This window comes from Brienomyrus brachyistius, unplaced genomic scaffold (genome assembly GCF_023856365.1).
Source record: "Brienomyrus brachyistius isolate T26 unplaced genomic scaffold, BBRACH_0.4 scaffold36, whole genome shotgun sequence".
Classification (NCBI taxonomy): Eukaryota; Metazoa; Chordata; class Actinopteri; order Osteoglossiformes; family Mormyridae; genus Brienomyrus; species Brienomyrus brachyistius.
Genome location: NW_026042311.1, coordinates 2,317,476 through 2,333,378, shown reverse-complemented (window position 1 = coordinate 2,333,378; position 15,903 = coordinate 2,317,476). Strand labels below are relative to the sequence as shown.

General features: G+C 47.5%; 1 protein-coding gene across 8 annotated transcripts in view; it reads right to left on the bottom strand.

Moving 5' to 3' along the window:
• Nucleotides 1-2,407: 2,407 nt before the first annotated feature.
• Nucleotides 2,408-15,903, bottom strand: part of LOC125721986 (NACHT, LRR and PYD domains-containing protein 12-like) — a 30,898-nt gene continuing 17,402 nt past the window's right edge. For 3 of the 8 annotated variants that reach the window (XM_048998224.1, XM_048998225.1, XM_048998223.1), the window contains 6 exons: nucleotides 11,021-11,194; nucleotides 10,099-10,272; nucleotides 9,474-9,647; nucleotides 8,875-9,048; nucleotides 8,714-8,760; nucleotides 2,408-3,708 (listed from right to left, as the gene is read on the bottom strand). In XM_048998224.1, coding sequence (XP_048854181.1) covers nucleotides 3,191-3,708; nucleotides 8,714-8,760; nucleotides 8,875-9,048; nucleotides 9,474-9,647; nucleotides 10,099-10,272; nucleotides 11,021-11,194 — 1,261 coding nt within the window. In that variant the 3' untranslated portion in view covers nucleotides 2,408-3,190. The remainder of the gene's footprint in view (nucleotides 3,709-8,713; nucleotides 8,761-8,874; nucleotides 9,049-9,473; nucleotides 9,648-10,098; nucleotides 10,273-11,020; nucleotides 11,195-15,903) is intronic. The other 5 variants (XM_048998229.1, XM_048998230.1, XM_048998226.1 and 2 more) reach the window with 5 other exon arrangements.

The window sequence follows — 15,903 nt, the reverse complement described above, 5'->3', positions numbered from 1 at the left end:
TTTCTTCTAGCATTATTTCTAACATTAGTTAACATTAAATTGTTTAGCGATTTCACAAATACAAACCTAAATGTAGCCTGATTTAAGCTTAAACCCGAATTTGCCATAGAATTTACATTTAAACGTACGGAGCTAAATATACAAATCTAAAAGTATAAAACTAAATGTACAAGCACAGCATTTTGACATGTTTAATATTTCATAAATATTTATTTCATAAATATTAAACTCCCAGAACTACATAAAATCTGAAAACTACATTGATATTCATTTATAATTACATCTGAACTGCTTATGTATTTTATAAACTAAAGTAAATACAGTGTATATATATATATATATATATGGGGCGGCATGGTGGTGCAGTGGTTGGTGGAGAGTGGAGAGTGAATGGTGTGTGAGTGTGCCCTGCGATGGGCTGGCCCCCCATCCTGGGTTGTTCCCTGCCTCGTGCCCATTGCTTCCGGGATAGGCTCCGGACCCTCCACGACCCAGTAGGATAAGCGGTTTGGTAAATGGATGGATGGATATATATATATATAAGAGAGAGAGAGAGAAAGAGAGTTACAGACCTGTCCATCATTGCCTCCTGTTGGGTTGTTTCCTCTCATGTTTTGTGTTGCAGGGTGGAGCATTGGCGCAAGTGATCTTGGTCATCTAATTAATTCATCTGTGTATATAAGGAACTACCTGGCTGCGGTTTGAGGTTCCCTCCAGCCCGCATCAGTTATGATTGCTGTGGACAGCCAATAGTGACGTTCTTTGCTGAGGAGTTGGCGACAGCGGAGACAACGGGAAATCGTCAACGTTTTGTTATTTTTTCCCTTCAAAAGTGGGCGAACGGATCATGGTCTCATATAGTGATGGGAAGTTCGACTCAATTAACTGATTCGATTCTTTCTACCTGTCCATTGTAATGAATCAATTCTATGATTCACTTGTGTCTCAAGGTTATGTTATTTGAAAGATGGTGCTGGTGTCCAACAAAAATGTTAAGCTTGACCATTCACAATAAAAAAATAAACAATATATAAATAACAGAAAAGGTGTCGATGCTGAATAAACATGTGTGTGTATATATATATTTCTTATTTTCTTTACTTAAGCCAAGTTCATGTCCATGAGTATCAAGAACTACACAGTAAACAACAACTGCAGTATTACCAATACAATGACACATGCACATACAATGAGCAGGAGTAAACTTGCATACGTTGTGGAAACGTTAATAAAGTTAATAAATATCTTTGTTTTTTGATGAAAGACATATAGTTTTATTATACCGAAATGCAATAATTTACTGTTGTAATAAATGATGAACAGCTGTGTTTATTTTATTCCTTTTAACAGCGTGACTGCATTTCTGCAGTAAACGCCGCGAGGCCTCTTGGGATCGATTCACAAACCATTCATTTGAGCCACCAACCGAGTGTTCGAAAACCGTAAGTTCCATTCATTTATCGAACGGGTTCTCGGTGAGTTGCTGATACCGTATATCAATAGAATAATACAGCAACCCAGGCTCACGCTCGGCCGTTCGGGTGTTCTCGGAACACATCAGGACATGAAGGAAGACTATGAGTTAGTGGACAGACATGGAAAAACACCGAAATAATAAAGTTTTCACTGCATCGACCCACATTTCTACAGAAAAAAACGTGTAAATAAATTTAATGGCGTTCCAATTTAAACGTGTTTTATTTGTTGTTAGTATTATTCTTTAGTATTACTTTATTATGTTAATATAAAAATATAGGCCGATACTTACGTGGCACACAGGAGGATCGTATGAGCCGAGCGTGACAATACAGATAAATTTAATAGGGGAGACCGGGAATGGTTGTAACACTTTTTGCTTTACCACCTATAACACAAAATTTTTGAGCTAGAGTTTTTTAACTTTTATACAAAATACCCACATTTGTTTGCTACAAATGGCACTAAATCAAATCTCTGCAAGAATATCACAGACCTTGTGAGTTCATGACAAATACATGGTGTTCTTTTGTTACAACCTACCCCACCACCGGGGTAGGTTGTAACACATGATGGGGTGAGTTGTAACAGTTAGACAAAAGAAGCAAAAACATTGACCACACTATGCTGTATGCTTCAAAAAGAGGTTTTATTGAAATAAAAGAACAAGACCACAGAACAATGTCTCTCTCTCTGTGACTGACCATAACTCAAATCCACTTTTAGTTTGACTGAGGTGCTGTGTGTGTTTTATGTTATATACTACTGCCAGTTGATATGCAAACTTTTTGACCTAAAAGAATTTGGAATAGAAAACCTGAGTACATAGACACAAAAAATGTTTCCAATTGTCTGACACCTACGCTAGTATTCAGTTCTACTCTGGCCTCCAATGGCTAACCTGTCATATGCTTACCTCACGTGGAGTCAGTCCATAATCAGTCAACTAGAGTTGAGTTTTTTTTTTTTTTTATTAATTCTGTTGAAGCATGGTTGAAAATCAATGTCTGACTTGTATTAGTTAAATTTCATCGAATTTTTATTTATTATTACTTTTGTCAGATTAAAGTTATTTCTGGGACCATTGTGAGTTTTTCTTTCATTGACTGAAGGGTACCAACAATTTTGTCCACGTGTGTATAAGTTATATGATTTTATCTGCAATAGTATAAATACTAAACAAAATATAGTCTTGGTCAAAAAAAGTACTTTCTTACCTCAAAATCTGTTTTTTAATAATAGAATCTGCATGTATTTGTTCCCAGCCTTGATATCCACCATGTGGGTTTAGGGAGGAAGTGGGTAAACACTGAAATGATCATATGACTCTTATCCTATCCCTGATTGGTGGAATTGGGGGTGTTAAAACTCTCCCCATGTTACAACCATACCCGGTCTCCCCTATTTGTTTAAAAAGTCAGTAACAGATTGACTAGCTGTATGAGGTGTGTTAGTGGCCAAGTCAAAAAATACATGGCTGCACTGGACGGTCGCTGCAAATACTAGGATGATTTTAGCAGAGGTTCTGAAATGGCGAAGCTGACACACTTTGACAGGCATCATATCATAGTTTTACACCAACAGGAGGATAATCTAAACATCATTTTCTTTGCCTGCCTAAGACTTGCACAGTATTGTACATTTCAGAGTAAAAAGGATTATAAAGGTTAAAAAGCAGAGATTTTACCTTTTTGCCAGGAGAACCAGCAACACGTCACAGTGACACTGAGGATTTATAAACATAAAACCCTGGATAGAGGGACTCAGTGAATGAGGAGGTGAATCTGTGCAGGGGGGTCAGTCCATCAGAGGAGACTCTGTAGAAGGACAGAGCACCAGCCCCCCAGTCCAGATACACTCCTACTCTGCGGGAGCCTGAGGGCCGTATAGGTATGGCAGTCCGTTTATTATTGTGCCAGACAAAGTAACTGACAGGATCACAGCACAGAACCCATGACTTGTCATTGTCTCCAAGCAGACAGTCATAACTCTCTCCTTTCCTCCCGATCCCTTTATAAGTCACTCCTATCAGGGCTCCATCTTCATCCCACTCAGCCTCCCAGTAACAGCGGCCAGTCAGACTCTCTCTGCACAGAACTTGGTGGATGCTGTCAAATCTCTCTGGATGATCAGGATAAGGCTGCGCTGCCCCCCGTGTCACCTTCCTGTTCCCCCCTGACAGAGACAGGTCTCTGTGTACTGTGTTGGGGTCCAGCGTCAGCTGGCAGGGGTCTGTAGGCAGGAGGAATAATTATTAATCCCATCAGGCCGCCTGTACTCTATATTTCTGTACGATATAAAAACAGCACAGCTTCTCCTAACGAAGCGGGAACTGAAGTTTATGAAACATAAAGTGGGCGCGCGATGGCGGCGGGAAGAGCCGCCAAAATTGGGCGCGAGCTAAACTAACATCCATCCATCCATCCATCCATCATCTCCCGCTTAATCCGGAGTCATGTCGCGGGGGCAGCAGCCTCAGCAGGGAGACCCAGACTTCCCTCCCCCCGGCCACTTCGTCCAGCTCCTCTGGGGGGATCCCGAGGCGTTCCCAGGCCAGCCGAGAGACATAGTCTCTCCAGCGTGTCCTGGGTCTTCCCCGGGGTCTCCTCCCAGTGGGACATGCCCGGAATACCTCCCCAGGGAGGCGTCCCGGAGGCATCCTGATCAGATGCCCGAGCCACCTCATCTGGCTCCTCTCGATGCGGAGGAGCAGCGGCTCTACTCTGAGTCCCTCCCGAATGACTGAGCTCCTCACCCTATCTCTAAGGGAGAGCCCAGCCACCCTGCGGAGGAAACTCATTTCGGCCGCTTGTATCCGCGATCTCGTTCTTTCGGTCACTACCCAAAGCTCATGACCATAGGTGAGGGTAGGAACGTAGATCGACTGGTAAATCGAGAGCTTCGCCTTTTGGCTCAGCTCTCTCTTCATCATGACAGACCGATGCAGCGCCCGCATGACTGCTGACGCCGCACTGATCTGCCTGTCGATCTCCCGCTCCATCGTTCCCCCACTCGTGAACAAGATCCCGAGATACTTAAACTCCTCCACTTGGGGGAGGACCCCATCCCCAACCCGGAGAGAGCACTCTACCCTTTTCCGGCTGAGAACCATGGTCTCGGATTTGGAGGTGCTGATTCTCATCCCAGCCGCTTCACACTCGGCTGCGAACTGCTCCAGTGAAAGCTGAAGGTCACGGTCTGATGAGGCCAACAGAACCACATCATCTGCAAAAAGCAGAGACCTAATCCTGAGGTCACCGAACCGGACGCCCTCAACGCCCTGGCTGCGCCTAGAAATTCTGTCCATAAAAACTATGAACAGAATCGGTGACAAAGGGCAGCCCTGACGGAGTCCAACCCTCACCGGAAACGAGTCCGACTTCTTGCTGCCCATGCGGACCAAACTCTGGCACCGGTCATACAGGGACTGAACCGCCCTTAAAAGGGAGCCCGGTACCCCATACTCCCGGAGCACTCCCCACAGGACCCCCCGAGGGACACGGTCGAATGCCTTCTCCAAGTCCACAAAACACATGTAGACTGGTTGGGCAAACTCCCATGAACCCTCCAGAACCCTGCTGAGAGTATAGAGCTGGTCCACTGTTCCACGGCCAGGACGAAAACCATACTGCTCCTCCTGAATCCGAGGTTCGACAATCCGCCGGACCCTCCTTTCCAGGACCCCCGAATAGACCTTGCCAGGGAGGCTGAGGAGTGTGATCCCCCTGTAGTTGGAAAACACCCTCCGGTCCCCCTTCTTAAAGAGGGGGACCACCACCCCGGTCTGCCAATCCAGAGGCACTGCCCCCGATGTCCACGCGATGCTGCAGATGCGTGTCAGCCAGGACAGCCCCGCAGCATCCAGAGCCTTGAGGAACTCTGGGCGAATCTCGTCCACCCCCGGGGCCCGGCCACCGAGGAGCTTTTTGACCACCTCAGCGACCTCCACCCCCGAGATAGGCGAGTCCACCCCCAAGTCCCCACACTCTGCTTCCTTATCAGAAGGCGTGTCGGTGGGATTGAGGAGGTCTTTGAAGTACTCCCTCCACCGACCCAAAACGTTCCGAGCTGAGGTCAGCAGCGCACCATCCCCACCATAAATAGTGTTGATGCTGCACCACTTTCCTGCCCGGAGCCGCCGGATGGTGGACCAGAATCTCCTCGAAGCCGTCCGGAAGTCGTTCTCCATGGCCTCATCAAACTCCTCCCACACCCGAGTTTTTGCCTCAGCGACCGCCAAAGCCACATTCCGCTTCACCTGCCGGTAGCCGTCAGCTGCGTCTGGAGTCCCACAGGCCAGAAAGGCCCGATAAGACTCCTTCTTCAGCTTGACGGCATCCCTTACCACCGGTGTCCACCAGCGGGTTCGGTGATTGCCGCCGCGACAGGCACCGACCACCTTACGGCCGCAGCTCCGGTCAGCCGCCTCCACAATGGAGGCATGGAATATGGCCCATTCGGACTCAATGTCCCCCGCCTCCCCCGGGATATGGGAGAAGTTCTGCTGGAGGTAGGAGTTGAAACTCTCCCTGTCAGGGGATTCCGCCAGACGTTCCCAGCAGACCCTCACTATACGCTTGGGCCTGCCAGGCCTGGCCGGCTTCCTCCCCCACCAGCGGAGCCAACCCACCACCAGGTAGTGATCGGTTGACAGCTCCGCCCCTCTCTTCACCCGAGTGTCCAAAACATGCGGCCGCAAGTCCGACGACACGACTACAAAGTTGATCATCGAACTGCGGCCTAGGGTGTCCTGGTGCCAAGTGCACATATGGACACCCTTATGCTTGAACATGGTGTTCATTATGGACAGTCCGTGACGAGCACAGAAGTCCAATAACAAAACACCGCTCGGGTTCAGATCGGGGGGGCCGTTCCTCCCAATCACGCCCCTCCAGGTCTCACTGTCGCTGCCCACGTGAGCATTGAAGTCCCCAGCAGAACAAGGGAGTCCCCAGGAGGAGCGCTCTCCAACACCCCTTCCAAGGACTCCAAAAAGGGTGGGTATTCTGAACTGCTGTTTGCCGCATAAGCGCAAACAACAGTCAGGACCCGTCCCCGCACCCGAAGGCGGAGGGAGGCTACCCTCTCGTCCACTGCGGTAAACCCCAATGTACAGGCACCCAGCCTGGGGGCAATAAGTATGCCCACGCCCGCTCGGCGCCTCTCCCTGCGGGCAACTCCAGAGTGGAAAAGGGTCCAACCCCCCTCAAGGAGACTGGTTCCAGAGCCCAAGCCGTGCGTCGAGGTGAGTCCGACTATATCTAGCCGGAACTTCACAACTTCGCGCACCAGCTCAGGCTCTTTCCCCATCAGAGAGGTGACATTCCATGTCCCTAGAGCTAGCTTCTGCAGCCGAGGATCGGACCGCCAAGGTCCCCGCCTTTGGCCGCCGCCCAGATCACCTCGCACCCGACCCCTATGGCCCCTCCCATGGGTGGTGAGCCCATTGGAGGGGGGACCCACGTGCCTTGTTCGGGCTGCGCCCGGCCAGGCCCCATGGGTGTAGGCCTGGCCGCCAGGCGCTCGCCATCGAGCCCCACCCCCAGGCCTGGCTCCAGGGGGGGGCCCCGGTGACCCGCGTCCGGGAAAGGGAAAACGTGGTTCCAAAATTTTTTCCATCATAAGGGGTTTTTGAGCCGCACTTCGTCTGGTTCCTCACCCAGGACCTGTTTGCCTTGGGTGACCCTACCAGGGGCATAAAGCCCCAGACAACATAGCTCCTGGGATCATTGTAACACGCAAACCCCTCCACCACGATAAGGTGTCGGCTCCAGGAGGGGCTAAACTAACAGCTTAATTAATTTAATTAAAAAATGACAAAGCAGCGACACTCATCAGACATATTCATCACAAGCATATTTACCACAAAACGGCACCAGAGATCAATACTAAAGTCAGTGTCCTTCCTTCAAACCGCTAATTCCGGCGCATGCGGCTCGGAAATGGCCATCAATAACAGAATATTTAAGTAATATTATTACATGTTTAAAGTGATATTTAATCAACATTTGGACCTGGATTCTGATATAAACGATGATTCCGGCACAGATCGTGCATCATAAAAAACAGGAAGGTTCTTACTAATTCAGAAAAATATTGCTCTGAAAAACGGGATTATTATCTCGTTAATTCGGAAAAACAGATAGATTTTTTTCCCAGATGAATGCAATACGCTTCCATAGAGAACCGCTTACCGCGCGTGTGACTGTAGATGCTGCGCCGCTGCCGCGAGGCGTGAGCCCCGCATCTCGCGCACGCACGCGGCCGCTCTAATCTGTTAACATGGGCGCCGAAATGAAATTTGATATTTTCCGCCGCACATCCAGTGTGTCCCGGGCGCTAATTTCTTTTAGCACCGTGGATCAGCAGAACTTTTTAATATTCATGAGTGAAGCCCTACACGATTGGCTAGCTGATCAATATTTATGAAGGGGTACTACCTCATTGGCCAGTTAACATCGACTTGTGCTGCCTGTTTCTTCTACCTAAAGCAGGGGTGTCCAAATCCAGTCCTGGGGGCCGGTGCCCTGTGTAGCAAAGTTCTTTCCCTGTTCCACCATAAATAATTCAGCTGAAGAGCTGTGTGGTTATTAGCACAAGGAGTTGAATCAGGTGTGTTAAATGAGGGGAAACCCAAAAATGTGCAGGACTCTGGCCCTCCAGGACTGGATTTGGGCTCCCCTGGTTTAAGGGATTCAGTGACCAATCAGTAATATTCTCTCATGAATATTAATGAATATTCCAGAACCACCCTGTAAAAATGCAAATTCATATTTCGCACCTGAGGAGAGAGTCCGGTCTCACTGCCTACAGGTGCCTCCTTAGGACAATACTAACGAATCTCTCACAGAAAACACATACACTCACGGCATCCGCAAAAAGAACAAATGCAAAGGATTCTTTTTTTGTGAAATTAAATATGTATAACTAATTCAGAATATATTTAACCATCCTACACTCCCACACAAACACGAAGATAATACAAGCAGCTATAAAGCATTTGTAAAAAATATTTTTTAAAACGATTAAATGAATTGATAGTGTTTTTCGTGATGATTTTGATTTTTTGTTTTTCGTTTGGATGTTGTCTAAAATGACATGAAACTCACCTAAACACAAACATGGAAATCCATCTACACACAGTGCAAATAGCCACACTCATCACAACAATTGTGTGAATACAACCATAACATAGTATTTACGGTATTATTAATGAAAAACATGCAAAGACACTTACATTTCTGTAAGCCTGGTCTGGTCCTGCACTCTCCACCGTGATCCACACTATAGGAGAAGCAGAATGACATAGTACTGCTGTATCCATTTATTTATTGGTGCCTCTTCTTCACATACATGCATAAGTATCTGTAGCGTGTCAGACACACACTCTGTACTCACTGCAGCTTCTCCAGTTTACAGCTGGGATCCTTCAGTACAGCAGAGAGCAGCTTCACTCCTGAGTCTCCTGGGTGATTGTAGCTCAGATCCAGGTCTCTCAGGTGTGAGGGGTTTGACCTCAGAGCTGAAGCCAGGGAAGAACAGCCTTCTTCTGTGACTCTACAGCCTGACAGCCTGCAGAGAGAGAGAGACAGAAACTCCCCAATAAATAATATCCCCTCACCATTATAATTATTAAATAAATGTGATGCTCTAATGAATAATTCAAGAATTACAGTTTAGTGTTTAAGACAAGGCAGGACCCCTCCTATCTTTCCCTTAGCTAATTGCTCACTGTCTCCTCTTTGTAGTGTGGAATACCCAGTAATACTTACCTCAGTATCTCCAGTTTGCGGTGTGGAATACCCCACAATACTGGCCCCAGTATCCCCAGTTTACAGTGTGAAATATTCAGTAATACTGGCCTCAGTATCTCCAGTTTACAGTGTGGAATACCCAGTCAGACTGACCTCAGTTTCTCCCGTTTACAGTGTGGAATACCCAGTCAGACTGATCTCAGTATCTCCAGTTTACAGTGTGGAATACCCAGTCAGACTGACCTCAGTATCTCCAGTTTACAGTGTAAGTCCCCCATTCCAGCAGAGAGCAGCTTCACCCCTGAGTCCTGCAAGTCATTGTCACTCAGGTCCAGCTCTCTCAGATGTGAGTGGTTTGATCTGAGAGCTGAAGCCAGTGCCTCACAGCATTTCTCTGTGAGTTCACACCGGCCCACCCTTAAAAAAATTAAACACTTTTAAATCCACTTTTTACACTGCAGCACTGTATTCAAATGAGGAGAATAAGGGCCATGACATAATGGATTTTCAGAAAACAATTAAATTATTAAAAATCATTTTAACAATCATTCCGATTCTGTTTGGTGTCCATAATTTTTTTGTTCATAACACGTTAAAGTCAGCATGTTTATCTGTAACAGTGCTGTTAACTTTGCTAACCAACACAAATGTTTTCATGGATTACAGTATATGGTTGAATGGATGTTTCCTGCTTCACTGCTTAATTATTTCTAACATGGATCGAGGGCTGATAAGATTGTGGGATATAAGGAAGTAGGAGTAGAAAACAGAAGCTGTTTGTGTGTGTTTATGATGTAACTGCTGAAAGGCATTGTGGGTTTTATTGCTGTCCAGTTACTTTTGTGTAAAATGCATATTCTGTACTCACTGCAGCTTCTCCAGTTTACAGCTGGGATCCTCCAGTACAGCAGAGAGCAGCTTCACTCCTGAATCTCCTGGGTGATTGTAGCTCAGATCCAGCTCTCTCAGGTGTGAGGGGTTTAACTTCAGAGCTGAAGCCAGGGAAGAACAGCCTTCTTCTGTGACTCTACAGCCTGACAGCCTGCAGAGAGAGAGAGACAAAAACTCCCCAATAAATAAGATCACCTGACTATTATAATTATTAAATAAATGTGATGCTCTAGGGGGCGGCATGGTGGTGCAGTGGTTAGAACTGTTGCCTCACACCTCTGGGACCCGGGTTCGAGTCTCCACCTGGGTCACACGTGTACAGAGTTTGCATGTTCTCCCCATGTCGTTGTGGGGTTTCCTCCGGGTACTCCGGTTTCCCCCCACAGTCCAAAAACATGCTGAGGCTAATTGGACTTGCTAAATTGCCCGTAGGTGTGCATGTGTGTGTGAATGGTGTGTGAGTGTGCCCTGCGATGGGCTGGCCCTCCATCCTGGGTTGTTCCCTGCCTTGTGCCCATTGCTTCCAGGATAGGCTCCGGACCCCCCGCGACCCAGTAGGATAAGCGGTTTGGAAAATGGATGGATGGATGTGATGCTCTAATAAATAATTCAAGAATTACAGTTTAGTGTCTAAGACAAGGCAGGTCCCCTCCTCTCTTTCCCTTAGCTAATTGCTCACTGTCTCCTCTTTATAGTGTGGAATACACAGTAATACTGACCTCAGTATCTCCAGCTTGCGGTGTGGAATACCCCACAATACTGGCCTCAGTATCCCCAGTTTACAGTGTGGAATATCCAATAATACTGGCCTCAGTATCTCCAGTTTGCGGTGTGGAATACCCAGTCAGACTGACCTCAGTATCTCCAGTTTACAGTGTGGAATACCCAGTCAGACTGACCTCAATATCTCCAGTTTACAGTGTAAATCCCCCAGTGCAGCAGAGAGCAGCTTCACTCCTGAATCCTTCAGGTTATTGTCACTCAGGTCCAGCTCTCTCAGGGGTGAAGAGTTTGATCTGAGAGCTGAAGTCAGCATTTCACAGTGTTTATCTATGAGATCACAGCTGTTCAGCCTGAAACAGAAAACACTTTAAGCCACAGACATATACACATCCTACACATTAGTAAAATACAAAGCATTACAATAAGCATTTGTTTTCAGTATAATTAGCAGCAGAGCTTACACTTCAAAATGAATTATAGTCTGCAGAGTGTTCTGTGCGTCCTGACAATCTGCTGCAGTCATATGATCACTAATTGTGAGTCAGTGCATCTTTGCTCAAAACTAGAGGTAAAAACATTAAGTACAAGCTACAGCCAAAAATCACAGAATATACAGGTATATATAGGAACACATAAACAGCAAGATGGACGTGAACCCTCCCATAACAGTCAGACCAGTTCTTCCAGTGCAGTCCTTAGCCATCTTTCTACCAGGTGTCCCTACACTCGACACGTATCACTGAAAGGAGGAGATGTGAACATTCCCAGCAGCTAATGCAGCAGCAACTGGCACTTGGATTCCTGATCCCATGAGTAAAATCCTTTTTCTCCCTGTATTGTTATACCTGAGAACATGTCAAATCACCAATTACATCTGGGTGATATGATGATATTATCGGTAATGAGCGTAATCAGACAAGTATCCCGGTGTCGATATCTGACAGTGACTAACCGGCGATTATCGTCTTTGCTGGGGAAACGCGCTTAGGCTACATACAAAGCAAGATAACAGGATTCATGATTAGCTTTCAGTTCAGCTTTCTAGCCAAAGATTCTGAAGCAGTTAAAAAGAAACATTGCACAGAATTTCACAAGCATTGTCCCTTGCAGTAACCATGCAGTCGCCATTCTTGTAAGTTCAGTATTGTCACATCACCAACTTCTATCTCTGAGTCAGCAGCCAGAATGTCAGTCATTCAAGTGCAGCTTTCTGGTGGGAATTTTGAGCTTCCCAACTCAGTTTTTCGTGTCTGAGTCTCAGGCACGACTTTAAGTGTGTCCCTGACCCGCCGTCTCGGTGGAGGACTGTCTGCTCGCGGTCGGTGAAGTAGTTGGAGCCGCTAATGTTGTTTCAGCTTCCCGAATGAACAAAGCTATTGTGATCTTTTTAAAAGACGTTTCCATGGTTGATGACCTCATAGAAAGTGGTCTAAACATTAAAGATGAATTCCTGCAGATATTGCCTTTATCAAGCCCATCAAAAAAAGTAGTTTTATCTAATGTTTCCCCATTTATTAGAAATGAACTACTGTCCAACATTCTGGGCGCTACGGGAAGTTGGGGAGCCCGGTTAGGATGATTCTCGTTTGGCTCTCAGCGGAGGCGGTCGCACTTCTCTCCCTCTCCCTCCCCTTATCTTCCCTGCTTCGCTCCTCTCGTCTCGTCTAGTCTACTGTCTTATACTTGAGAGACTCTCTCAGCCCTGCTCTCCAAACTACGAAAAACGATGGATTTGATCAGCTGGTCTCTCAACGCAATTGACACCATCTTCTCGACGAGAAGCCTAGGTTCGGGGGAACCTAACTGTCCGGCAGGAACGTACGCAGCTGGCTACATGATGGATGGTTGGGAGCGGTGGAGGGTCGTGTGCCTGGCAGCTCTTTCCGTGGAGGACATTGAAGACATCTACCTATTCGGAACCATGATTACAGGTATTATGCTGATTGGATTAGGCATTGCCCTGGTTTATCAAAGATTGAAGAAGACGGTGACAGCCGCTCAAAGCCCCACTAGGCTGGCCGGAATGATTGATGGAGTGGGCAGAGCTGTTAGCACTCAGACTGTGAAACTGGATAACATCATGGAGAAGCTCACAGCTTTGCAAAACTTATTGGATGGCAGATACCAGCATGGACATTAGTGGAGCTGGAAATTACAGCTTCTCGTACGGAAACCCAAACAACCCTATTCTATCAGGTTTTGGCTCCCCCCAATCAGCACTGGCCTCGGCCAAGGCCGCTGCTGAACTAAAAGCTCCCCCTGAAGAACAAGGCAGTGAGACTCTCTTGCATTCCTCTCCCCCAAGCCCAAGGACTTACCTCACCCTCCCCCCCATCCAACGCCTTCGCCGCTTCATACCCCCAGCGTGAACAGGCGGGTCTTTTGACCAGCGCCTCCATGGCTGCAGGACCGGATGGCTGTCTGTCTATGCTGGACTACCTCCACCACCCCTTTTCCCTCACCCGTTGCAAGTCGTGTCATTTTTATGTTGTAAGGTATAGTGATCATGTGCTTATGTTGCTGAGGTGTTCACCTCTCTTTCCTCATGTTATTATGTTTCTTTTCTTCTCTCCTCCCCTGTCTCCCGACCGGTCTACCCCCTACTGTGATGTTTGTGTATATGTATGGTTGGGTTGATGGCCAGTTTTTTTCGCTGGTTACTCATAACTAGTGACATGGTATATTGCAACAGCAATAAAGGGTTGAATAAAAACAAAAAAAAACAAAAAAATCCTGTCTTTTAGGCGGCAAACATTTATGATTCTTAATGCGCCGCAGGAGGTCCTGGACGTATCTGTTAAGATAACAGTGGAGGGGAAAGTTTATATGATTTTAACAGCTCCGAGAGTGTGAAGTGTTTTGCGTGCGGTGGTTTTGGGCATGTGCGGCAGGCCTGCCCGCGAGGGGAGCTCCCCCCCCCCGGGGGAGCGTGAGGAGGGGCGCGAGGCCCCAGCGCTGGTGCGGGACACCGAGCACCGCGGGGGCGCCGATACTGTAGTAACGGACTTGGACTCAGACCGTGGGGACCGGGAGGACGAGCCCCCCTCACCCGTAGTCACTGATCCCCCCCCGCTCCCGCTGAGATGCCGGGCTGGCAGAGGAGCCCAAATGTAGGCTCAGAACGGGTGGCCTTTTTTACAGATTTAAACACGTTCTTAGAGACACTGTCACAGGAGAGCGTTGTTGTTCTGGCTGGTGATTTTAATTCTACTCTGGAACGTGCTCGACAGGAATCACGAGGAGCCTCACCCTGGTTCAGCTTCTGTTCTGCGATCTGTTATTGACTACCATGGTCTGATTGATGTGTGGAGAGACCATTTCCCAAAGTGCAGACAGTGTACCTGGGTGAAGGTGAACTCTAACATAGTGTCTGCTGCTCGGCTGGACAGTTTTTATATAAACTATCGGAATAAGGGCAGGTTTTTAAGCTGTGGCATCGCTCCCTTCCCTCTCTCCGATCATCATTTTGTTTCTGTCACTTTCTCTTGCACTGATTTCTCCTCCCAACATTGTTACTGGCGTTGTAGTAATAAATTAGTTCAGGACCACAACTTTGTACAATCTTTCTACTTCTGGGAGGTGTGGAGGGAGAAAAAAAATCACAATTCAAGTCCCTCAGTCAATGGTGGGATGTCGGAAAAGTGCAAAATAAGCTCTTCTGCCAGAACTATGCTGCATATTTCCAGACTGAACTACAGAACCGGTTTAAAAGACTGGAGGATGAGATCTTGTGGCTGTGCACAGGAGCAGAGCCTGGCAGGGTGGGAGATGCTGAGGCCCTGCAGAGGAACCGACTCCTGTTGAAAGACCTTCTGGTGGAGAGAGGGGCTGGAGCGTTGGCCCGGGCCGCTATACGAAGGAGACTCATATGGACGCCCCCACCGCATATTTCTTTGGATTGGAGAAGCACAGGGTAGAGAGAAAGACCTTTCGGCACTTGATCCTCCCCGATGGGCGTAGTACATTTGACAAGCACGAGATTTTACGACACTCAATAGCCTTTTATGAGAACCTGTTCTGTGCTGAGGCCTGTGATCAGACAGTGGCTGATCTGTTTCTTTGGGACTTACCAAGTCTTTCAGTCCCAGACAGACATGAGCTGGAAGAGCCTTTGACTCTGACAGAACTTACTGCTGCTGTCCATGAGCAGTCAATCGGGAAAGCACCAGGCCTGGACGGACTGACCGCGGAATTTTAGAAATGTTTCTGGCCCCTGATTGGTGAAGACTTGTTCTGTGTTTTTCAAGAAAGTGTTGATATGGGCCTTCTTCCATCCAGCTGCCGGAGGGCTGTTCTAACGCTGCTGCCCAAGTAGGAGGATCTGGGACTTCTGAAGAACTGGCGACCGGTCTCGCTTCTCGGTGTGGATTATAAGATCTTGTCCAAAGCTCTGACTAACCGGCTGAAAACATGTGTTTCAACGATTATTCACTGGGATCAGTCTTATTGTGTACCAGGCCGTTCAATTTTTGATAACCTTTTTTTAGCTAGAGATCTTTTGTCTTTTTGTCAAAACGACGTAGGTCTGGTCTCTTTAGATCAGGAAAAGGCATTTGACAGAGAGGACCACACCTTTCTGTTTAAGACCCTTCAAGCTTTTGGTTTTGGTCCAAAGATTGTTTCTTACATTAGACTCTTGTACACCAATGTGTGGAGCCTCCTGACCATTAATGGCTCTCTCACCAGGCCTTTTCCTGTCACCAGAGGGATACGGCAGGGCTGTGGGTTGTCTGGGCTGCTGTACTCACTGGCGGTGGAGCCGCTGCTTCAGGCTTTTCGAAGGCGTCTCCAGGGAGCACCGGTACCTGGCATCAGCCTTGGGGGAGGAGTGACTGTTACACTTACTGCTTATGCAGATGACGTCACTGTTTTTATCAGGTCCAACACGGATATGGAGGTGCCTACAGCACTTCTTGGCGATTTCCAGCGTGCCTCTTCCGCTCGCGTCATCTGGAGCAAAAGCGCCACGTACCTGCTGGTACAATTTGGCTGCCTCCATAATGTGGCACCGACTCATGGTGCTGGATCTTCCGATGGACCTGCTGCATCAGGTCCAGAA